This window comes from Mya arenaria, chromosome 8, assembly GCF_026914265.1.
Source record: "Mya arenaria isolate MELC-2E11 chromosome 8, ASM2691426v1".
Lineage (NCBI taxonomy): Eukaryota > Metazoa > Mollusca > Bivalvia > Myida > Myidae > Mya > Mya arenaria.
In genome coordinates this window covers 62,571,165-62,581,710 of record NC_069129.1, presented here as the reverse complement: position 1 = coordinate 62,581,710, position 10,546 = coordinate 62,571,165, and the positions used below count along the sequence as shown (strand labels likewise).

General features: G+C 37.7%; 1 protein-coding gene across 1 annotated transcript; it reads left to right on the top strand.

Moving 5' to 3' along the window:
- Positions 1 to 5,538: 5,538 nt before the first annotated feature.
- LOC128242641 (uncharacterized) lies at positions 5,539 to 10,211 on the top strand. The gene is made up of 6 exons (XM_052959876.1): positions 5,539 to 5,609; positions 5,857 to 6,199; positions 7,623 to 7,897; positions 8,163 to 8,340; positions 8,602 to 8,760; positions 9,265 to 10,211. The coding sequence occupies exons 2-6, from the start codon at positions 5,884 to 5,886 to the stop codon at positions 9,657 to 9,659; spliced, it is 1,323 nt and encodes a 440-aa protein (XP_052815836.1). The 5' UTR covers positions 5,539 to 5,609; positions 5,857 to 5,883; the 3' UTR covers positions 9,660 to 10,211.
- Positions 10,212 to 10,546: the final 335 nt, after the last annotated feature.

Here is a 10,546-nt window from a genome sequence, read left to right as displayed (position 1 = left end):
TGGAATTATTCCCCAATTCTGTTTTATCACAATGTTTCTTTCATTTATTTGTATATCCAGCTTCCTACATCCAATGGTAGTCGAGAATTTCTTGTTTTAAACTTTACTAAATATTAAAAAAATGCACATGTTTTTAACTAAATATTCTTCTAACTGAAATTTTCTTAAACAGTCTATAGCTACAGCATGTTCATGGTGTATTTAAAGTAAAATACCACTCGTTTATGTATAAATCATATAACTTCATTTGAACGGACCTTTTATGCCATAATGTGTTTGGTCATTCATGATTATCCCACATATAAATCATACCAGAGCTGACAAATATATGTTATATGTGTTTTATCCATTGTTTTTAATTCTATCATTTTGCATATTTCTTTTAAGTATAACACAATATACAGACACTGGGAGATTTGTACAATGTGGGACTATAAGCTTTGAACAATAACTGATCATTTGTGTATCAATATCTATTTGCAATGGCTTAACACCGGTTTCGCCATGAACCATACACATTTTGGTGTACTACTTTCCATATTAAGTACATACTTTAAATAAATATTTATTTTCTAATATATATCCGCAGCCCCGCACTTCACATACATATAATCGTTCATACAATTTTCTTCAAAAGATCAATATGTAAGTCAATAGAAAGACATAATATTTTACTTTTGTTAACAAACTTAACATGGCTTTTGTTGCTTGCTTGCAATATATTTCTTTACAAATTCTAGCATCATTTCGCAGCATAATGTGACAAACCTAGCTAAAGACTGCTTTTGATGGGGTGAGTTCAGGGTCAAAGTCACTGTAACTTAAAAAAGAAAAAATGGGTTCGCCCAATTGCTTTAGACAGCTACCTTTTCCTGACAAGAATATAATTTGCAATAAATTCTGATTGCCAGTATTAAAATCCTTGATTCGTATTGCGGCGTTTTAAGTTGGGTCAAGGTCACTGACATTGGTTTTCGACCAATAACTTAAGTAAATATTGATGGATAGTGGTCAAAGTTGTTATTTAGATAGCTTATGTGTCGAGCTAGCTTTTAAAAGGGGCGAGCGAAATGTCAAGGTGAACACTGTAACAAAAAATAAAAAAAAGATTTCCGCTCAATATCTTAAGTAAGAAATGATGTATATTGAAGAAAGTCGGTGTGTAGGTAGAAAACGTAAAGAGCTAGCTTGAAATGATTTGGATGGGATAAAGGTCAAGGTCAAGGCCAATGTTACTAAATTTGTTTTCCTTCCAATGACTTAAGTAATAATTGATGGATGGTGACGAAAGTTGCTGTGTAGTTAGCTTATGTAAAGAACTAGCTTGGGATTGTTGAGAAGGGGGTCAATATAAAGGTCACTGTTACTAAAATTAGAAAAACAGTTTCCGCCCAATAACTTAAGTTAGGAGTTGATGGATAATAATGAAATTTGACGTGTTAGTACCTTATGTGTTGAGCAAGTTTGGGGTTGCTTTCAAAGAGGCGAAGTCAAGGTGAATGTTACTGTTAATAAAAATTGAGAATGGTTTCCGCCCAAAAACTTAAGTAAGAATTGATGGATAGTTATCATTCACTTATAATGGTATGAAAGTTGATATGCAGATACATAATATGACAAGCCTAGTTTAGGACTGCTTTTGACGAAGTGAGTTTAGGGTCAAAGTCACTGTAACATTAAAAAAATAGTTTCGCCCAATTGCTTTAGGCAGCTACCTTTTCCTGACTCATACAAGAATATAATTTCGAAATTCTGATCACCCATATTAAAAGCCTTGTTTCGTTTTGCGGCGTTTCAAGTTTAATATTAACATTTGTATTCAAGTTCAATATTAACATTTGTATTCAAATAACATTCTTGTAGGCGATCTTTGTATCATAGCTGGAATTATATATATTTGTGAAATGTTTGGGAATATTGTTTCTTATTGATCGATGTACATAAGAAACATGGTGACAGACAAACGCTATAAACTATCCCGGGTAGGAAATGACGTTTAGCGTTCGGTAATGTCATATCCCGGACTATCATACTGATTTGTGGTGATATAAACACATAACTATATACATTCATGTATAGTGGCGATACCCATGATTGTTTCACGTGCACGTGCCAATGCCTCGAACATGACCCATAGCAGCCTATTTAGCGATGCATAAGGCAATGTTCACTTGCTTAATGCACCCAAGCCCATTCGCGACACCCATGATTGTTTCACATGCACCTGTCACGACAGGCAACGTCGGCTTTATAGACTGCACGTTGCACGCTGTTTACTACACAGGCTAAATCGGCTACATAGGCTGCACGTTGCAGCCTGTTTACTACACAGGCTACATTGGCTACATCGGCTACATAGGCTAACTTCACAGACATCCTCTAGTTGGCTGGAAATGAAGGGCAAACACAAAATGACGTCAGTAATTATTGCAGTGATTGACAGGGTTTTTTGACAGGCGCAAGGCTTGATTTTAAAGCTGCATGTAAATCGATTGTCGACGTGATATATATGTTACGGAGTTAGTAGGTGACCGATATGGCAAATACGGGACATAGGGAACCATATTCGGTTTCGACCTTCGATATGGTTTCCTTTATTTTTGGATTCACAAGCACTTTATAATTAGAGTACTTCAAAACTATTCTTGTCTTTAATATCTTGATTGACATCCCCGAACATATTTCACTGTATGTTTTTCTGTATGTAAAGTTTGCTAAAGCCGTGGTTCTAGGGCTAAAAGTTCATTGTCTGAGATTATTTTTAAGTGGATATTATACTTGAGGGTGTGAAACTGTAGCGTAGATTGAAATGTTTATAAGACACATTTGATTGCGCATCTTCTTCTTCTTCATAGTTTGTCAACTGCGACATTCAACACTAACATTGAGAACCTGCTTCGGCACGCAAATGTAGAAATCCTACCCCGTGTACAGATCCAGTCTCCCGGGTTGACCGGTGTCAGGTTGCGAGTTTGTCACCTCTGACTCAGTGAGGCCGCGAAACTTGAGCCTACATCACAGGGGATGGGGATAAGACATTCTTACAATACAGGCAACAAGGATATACAATTATGACAGCGCAAAATAGGAAAACTATCAAAGTACTGAAAGTACTGCAATGGGACGGAGAGGTTGGCAAAAAGTCATAACATATGACATGTTGCCTGGAGAGGAGGATTTTAATTCTAAGTTGAAACGTTGGATGGAACTCTTGGAATTATCAATATTATGTTTTTTTCACTGCAAGACTGTGGTAAATGAGCTATGATACGTTGACTTACTTGGTCATGCGCAACCTTAGCTGCAAAACACACCTTCTCTACATTCAACTATGAAGGTGAAGGTAGCTTGTTGGTCACACTTTCTGTTGGGTGTCATATGTTTTCGTGGATATTTTTTTGGTTACCTGCCACAAAATCAATATTAATACAGAAAGGTAATAATGTCTATATATATATATATATATATATACATATATATATATATATATATATATATATATATATATATATATATATATATATATATATATATATATATATATATATATATATATAATTGCTAACTGGTGCTACCATACTTACTGGTGCATATTTTGCAAAGGTTCACCAGGCCGGGCTTTTTTTCAGACTAAAAGAATGAACATGAACACCTATTTCCTCCACCAAACGTAATTAATTAACTGTCATTAGAATCGAATCCTTGCTTAAAACCACAATGCCAACGAAATCGTAAGCATAATTATATCCACCGAGGTTATAATTATTTTCATATTGAATGAGCAATTGCAGTCATTTTATAGCCAAAAGTGCCCATAAAGTCTCAGGCCCCTTTGTAAAATAAAATACTAACACAGGCAAACCCTGAAATGGAATGCCAGACATAATAGTCACAACCATGGCCGGGATTGAGCAATTTTTGTCAGACTTAAATCCTTGCATAGCTCCAGGCACTCATCCGATTAAACCTATCATCCTGAAAAACCTTTTGACATCACTTAAACCAATTCTGAAACATCTTTTTCAAAGAAAATTGGCTCTGAATCTCTACCCCTAATTTGGAAGTATGCAAATGTGGCTCCTGACTTAAAGAAGTGTGTATGGTTGGGGGGGGGGGGCGCTAACCACAGGCCCATTTCTCTCATGTATTCAGTGCAAAGCCTTTTATAACTTACAGTTGCATCCTCTGTTTCAAAAAACCTTTTGAGGGTCAGTGCCGTCTATGAGTTCAAACATGGCTTCAGAGAAGAGCGCTCATGTGAATCATTATGCTGGTTGACGATCTTGTCAAATTCCCCCATAATAAAAAGCAAACTGATCTGTTTTGTCTTGACTTCAGCAAGGCTTTCGACAAAGTCAGTCGCAAGGAACTTCCCCACAAACCATATGGCTAAGGCATCATATGCTCTGCTCTAAAATGGATCATAGGGTTTCTTGATAACCGACGTAAGACTGTTGTTGTTAATGGGTCTTCATCAGAATCCATACCTGTCTTACCCTGAGTCCCCCAGGGATCTGTACTGGTGCCACTTGTCTTTCTAGTTTACATTAATGATCTTCATCAGAATGTTCAATCCAAAGTCAGGCTTAGTGCTGACGACACTGCCATTTATCTTAACATTTACCCAATCAAAAAACTTCTCAAGAAAGATCTCCATATACTTGAATATTGAAGCAATGAATTAACTCATCTAAATGCCAAGTCGTAACATAACAAGGGCCGGAAACCCAATTCCAACATAGTACATTATTTACCATAGCTTTCTAGCACATGTTTCTTCAGCAAAATATCTCGGTGTTGAGTTGAAATGAGATTTATCGTGAGACACAGACATAAATCACATCTTTAAGAAGGCAAACAGTACATTGGGTTTCTGAGGTGAAACATAAAGGTACACTCTGACCCACTGAAATCTTCTGCTTATAATATCCTTGTCCATCACAGTTTGGTGTCCTTTCACTGATACCCATATATACTAACCTGAATCCGTCCAACGTAGGGCTTCCAGATAGGCCAAACTTGACTGGAACAACCTCCCACCCAACATAGTGGCCTGCCCTCCCCTGGAGCAGTTCAATCAGGCCTTCGGTCAGATTGAACACGTCTCACAATAGGGAGTTATCAAACTTGGTTTACTTCAAACCTAATCTGTACCTTCTATTTTTTATCTTTGTTTTCAGTTACTCTTCTTTCACAATCTTTATTAACATTTTTTTGCAGCCTGAGACGCAAATTTTAAGGTCCCCAGTAGGGATTTGACATAAATAAACGATAAATTAATGGTCTAGTGCAGTTCATATAGGTTAGAAGTTCCACATGATTTGATAAATGCATATTAACACGGACACTATACCGTCTCCAAAAATGAGTTTAGTTTATTATGTACAGAGTCAGGTACCTGTTCTTTAATCTGAAGATAAGACAGTGTTTCACGTGCTATGTCTTGTCTTATTGGTCGATGTAACAGATATAGGCTGCCAAACATTTTCAAACGGGGTTTTCTTTCAAACGGATGGCTTTGTGACCCATCTCATCAGTATCAGGCTTCAGTTCGGCTGTGTCGAGTTTCTTGGTCGCTATGCTCCAGCGTCCTGTTGGCGACTAGCGATGTGTGTTGTTTTGTTGACTCATCGGTATTATGTTTCATAAGAACTATCTACTATAAATAAGATTTCAGGTCATTTTTTGAAATTTCAATTATAATGTCCTTTAGCTGAGACAATATTGAGTGTTTTGGAATACATGAAATATCAGTTTAATATCTTTAGGTGTGGTTTTAACAAAGTGATCAAAATAAGAAAGAACAGTTAAAGCTATAAATCAACAAGGGTGTAACATATATTACACAATCAACAGACGTGTGAGAGTCAGTTTCTTGCGAGGATGGAGCGTGGACCGACGTTTTACAGCAGCTTGGGGTGCGGCCTGGTTGCCCTCGTTCTATTTACGTTGGCGTTTAACTACCCTGCCCAGCTCGTATTCGAGTCACGTCCGTACGCGCGGGTGGCGCTCACAAGCGGAAAAGCGGCGCAGTGGACGGCCTCGGACCTGGGACTGGATGAGAGCCAGATGGAGCTCGTGCTGACTCACTACGAGGAGTTCCTTCGCCGAAACAAGGGTCTGAATGGGGACAGTAGCAGCGACAGCAGCAGCGACAGCAGCGACTCAGAGGACGAGGAAAACGCCGGACATGGAAACGGTTTGTTGATATTTTTTTTTCGTGTGTGGAACATTGAATTATATAATGATTATAATACATCACGCGGAATAAAATGGCGGTGTTGGAAGAGACTGTAGTGTTTTGGGAGGATATTTTCATTGGTAATTAGTTTTATCGTTTTTCTCACAATATAAATACGCCTACCCGGAGGCCACACGTGTAAGCTTTTCTCAGTTTTTTAACCTATTTTTCTAGAGGCCTTAACAATAAAAGTAATTGAATGTATAAGCTGAACGATTGCTTAATTACAAAATCAAAATAAAAAAATGCGTGACTTGAAACTGTGTTTTTTAGTCAAAGTGCATCTTTTGTGTACCTATTTTAGCTATTTTTCATTAAAATTTTGCATTTTATTATTTTTCGACGGTAATTCACTTACATGATACGGCCGATTTTTCTTTGTTTAAACACCTTTTATGTTGGGCGAGGAAGTATTATGCAGTTTGTGTGTGATGCAGAATCAGAATAAGCGTGTGTTAATGAAATTGACACGAGCTGTAAGACAGGATTAGAATTTTTAACAAAAGGCAATTTGTTCCCCAATAAGAACGTACCCTGTATATTATTCCGCATCACACATTTCTCTCACTTAAAATTCGGACAACACAAGGCAATTTGTTCCCCAATAAGAACGTACCCTGTATATTATTCCGCATCACACATTTCTCTCACTTAAAATTCGGAAAACACAAAACACGTTGGACCCCCCCCCCCCGTGTTTGGCGAAATAATAACATATGTTTGCATATACTTATCTATAGAGAATTTGAGAAGTAAAAACTGTATCATTGACTTTATTTTAAAATTCGTTTCATGATGTTTCTGTATCCAGTGGTGTTTTTTTTACCAATTTTCGACCGAAATCCGGAAGACTCCCATTGCTAAAACATATGCAATTCCCCAAATATGAAATTAAACCCCCAATATCATTTTTTTTGTTTTGTTTTGTATTTCTTTATGTTAATTCGACTCCTAAAACTTTTTTGTATGAGGAGTTTGTATTATCTAAAGAAACACACTTAATCGCATTTTTTCTGTTTATTCTTTATTGCATTCTTGTTCATTTCTAAACAAAGTTTGAAATTCCAATTGTAGCCAGTCGGTATGACGCAGATCAGAAAGGCCGTGGCCTATATAAGGTGAAAACCACTAGACTATCTGTTCAGCTCATGTATCTGCTATAGGTGACATTGTCGTTTAAGCTTCACACCATGACAAATTAGGGTATGGGCACACATGGATGTTATAGATGCGGCTGCATATTATTTATAATAAATACTGTTGGACATATTCAGACAGTGTTTCATTATGACCAAAAATATGTACAAGCACGCACTATTGTACATTGTATTTTAAAAAAGAGTATAATTGAATGTTTTGATTGGCGTTTATGTTTTTACAGCCGTGACTTCGAATTTAAAGCCTCTTAGTCACCATAACGACGATGCTGATGACGACGGTGACCTCATGAGACGTACAGAGAACCAGGATGATGATGATGATTATAACATTCGTGATATGGGAGAAACTCCCGCAAAATATGGAGCAGTATCGAAGCTCGTTCCTGACAATGCGCAACAAGACTCAGTGAACGAGGATGATGATGATTCTTCCGATTCTTCCGATTCTTCCGACTCTTCCGACTCCTCTGACGATGACTCGAGTGAGGAGTCACAGGTACTCGTGCAGCACGGGCGTGGTTGGGGACCAGAGATAATCGTCATGAATCTGTTTTATTTAAATAAATCAGTCGGAGTATGAACATGAAAGCATACTGTATGTACTATATTTGTAACTGTTACGATATCCTTCGAAATAATCGAATTGTTTATACTAGTTTGCCTGTAACTTAAGATTGGTAATCAATTTGACAATGTTTTATATTAATTTGTTAACTTTCAACTGCTCCGTGGTTCACTCATCAACACTGGTCTCTTCCCAGGTACCGCTTTCCCAGCGCCTGGCGGAAGCGCCTTGGCGGCAGACGGTGCACCTGGGACTTTTTTCCGGCCAGATGTGCCGCGTGATGCGCGACGAACCGGAAAAAGAACGCTGCCTCACCTTCGCCTCGCCAGAGGGAATCGCCTTCATGAGTAAGGAGGTATCCTTCATGCAAACTGGTAAGAATAGTATGGCTAATATTTGCATATTGGGGCAATTCATGGAATTATTGCGCTTAAAATCGAATGCACGAAGTCAAAATGTGTTTCAATCCGTAATGTAAATATATATTTAGTGAAATATATGGTAACATGCGTTTGAATTGAAAACTTTTTTGCTGACCCGTCTCCACTGTATTTTTGCAAGAATGCGGAAACTCAGTATAAAATATAATGCAGACAAAGATACACGAATTTTCATTTCCTGTTTCCGCCATACAGACGTGAACATGCCAATGTGGAACAACCTTCGTGTAGAGAGCCTTTTTTCCGTCCTCACGTGCTTTGTGGGCATGGTCTGCCTCCTGGCCACCCTCCGCCCATGTTGCGAAAACCCCCGCCTGCCCGTTTACATTGGTTCTCTTGCCTTCTTCGGATCAGGTGAGCGGGAATATCTACCATCACTGGCGTAGCTACATTTATGCCTTGTAGGCCTAGGTTTTCAACCTTTTATTTTAAATGACAAAGTTTAGGTTACCCCAAAATGGAATTAAAACTAATAGCTACTCCAACACTTTGAACAAAAGTTTGTGTTTTTTTCTTAACCGAAACACAACAAACACAATTGCGAACACAATTAAGGCTGTGTAATGTGCATATAAAAGTCCCCAAACTCACATAGAATCATCTGACCTACAAGTTTATTAGGCCTAGCCCCGCCGTTGACTATTGTACTGACATTGTAGAGTGCACAGTCCTTGGAAAAATATAATCCATTAAAGTCACTCTTCAGTCTTGCATTTCAGATTTTATTCAATATTCTTGTTTCACCAAATGAACTAGGTCTTTATCATTTGTAAAAGTTGACTGATCGTTAATGTTTATTCAAAACGTATTATATTCTAAACATTCACTTGAGATTGAATATTCCTCCTACCACTGCAGGCGTGCTCGTTCTCATGCCGATGGTGAGAATCCTTCTCTTGCGTCAGGATTTCGACCGAGAACTGCAACGAGATTTTAACGTAACCACAACACTGATGACGTCATGGTCACTGGTGATTTCCGGTCTGGGGATTCCGTTCGCGCTGGTGGCTGGATTTACTATGATCGCAAAAAACTGGTACAAGTTCAGCAGGAGGTGGTACAAGGAGCTCAAGGTGAAGACCCTGGTGACTGGCAATAAGCAGAGTGAAGTGCCCCTTGCCACCCTCCCAATGAGGGACGCGGTGGAAGCACACGAAACAGAAAACCTCTACGAGAATGCGGACGGCCGGCAGCCGCTGTGTAATCTAGAGCGGGAAAACAAACAAGATGAACTTTTAAAATCATTGAAGTAATTTCAGAAATCATCTGTTCATTTGAATTGTGTCGCGTCGAAATTTTGTGAAAAATTATATTTCACGAAATCATTCTGTACATAGGATCTTTCATTGCTTGCCATTTAATATAGAACAGAGCAGAACAAAGATGATTTCGTATTAATCAGTTCACACGATACACACAATGATATAAGTCAAAGATGACCCTTGATCATTGGTAAATTGAAATATTCTGCATATATACATGGCGATCGGTTTAAAATGTATGAAAGCCTGAAATGTAAAAGATAAAGCATTTGAGCAGTTTATATCAAAATTGAAATATTACAGTTGGGCATTTCTATTTCTTAATTCAAAAGCCTTGTACACAAAGATGGATGCGTTATGAAGTATACGTTTATTTTCTGACTGTAAAAGTTATATAGCTTTTAACCGTATGATAGAGGGTCGTTGACGATAATATCTAGGTATGTAGTTATATCTTATCTCAATATACATCTGGCATTCAAAAAAATAAAATGGAACTCATTTTCAAGTTCATGTACATTACATATAGGACACAGTCTTTCATTCAAATGAGTTCTAATCCATCTTCCAACTTCTACATTCAATCTATGTGCACTCATTCTTAATTTACTCAGTGCAGTTCTATATCTTTGGAATAATTACGGAGTTCAAAATAAGATTGGAAATTAAAATTAACGAAAGTAAAATATTGCCCCTGACGAGTCATGAATCCTACGTTCAAGGCTTTGAATAAAAAATATCTCTGACACGTTATCCAAAAAGAGACCTCAATAGCGGGATATCATTGACACCCTGTTTTAGCCAAACATGATAAAATCCTTAATCAGTAAGAATCTTCCTGATACACATCACCCAATGTGCTTCGTGAACGTGTTTCA

What these genes read in the sequence shown, in the direction of transcription:
- LOC128242641 (XM_052959876.1), top strand. Translation starts at nt 5,884, where the DNA reads ATGGAGCGTGGACCGACGTTTTACAGCAGCTTGGGGTGCGGCCTGGTT. An exon ending in ACTCGAGTGAGGAGTCACAG is followed by an intron (nt 7,898 to 8,162) that starts GTACTCGTGCAG and finishes GTCTCTTCCCAG; the next exon opens with GTACCGCTTTCCCAGCGCCT. An exon ending in GGTATCCTTCATGCAAACTG is followed by an intron (nt 8,341 to 8,601) that starts GTAAGAATAGTA and finishes TCCGCCATACAG; the next exon opens with ACGTGAACATGCCAATGTGG.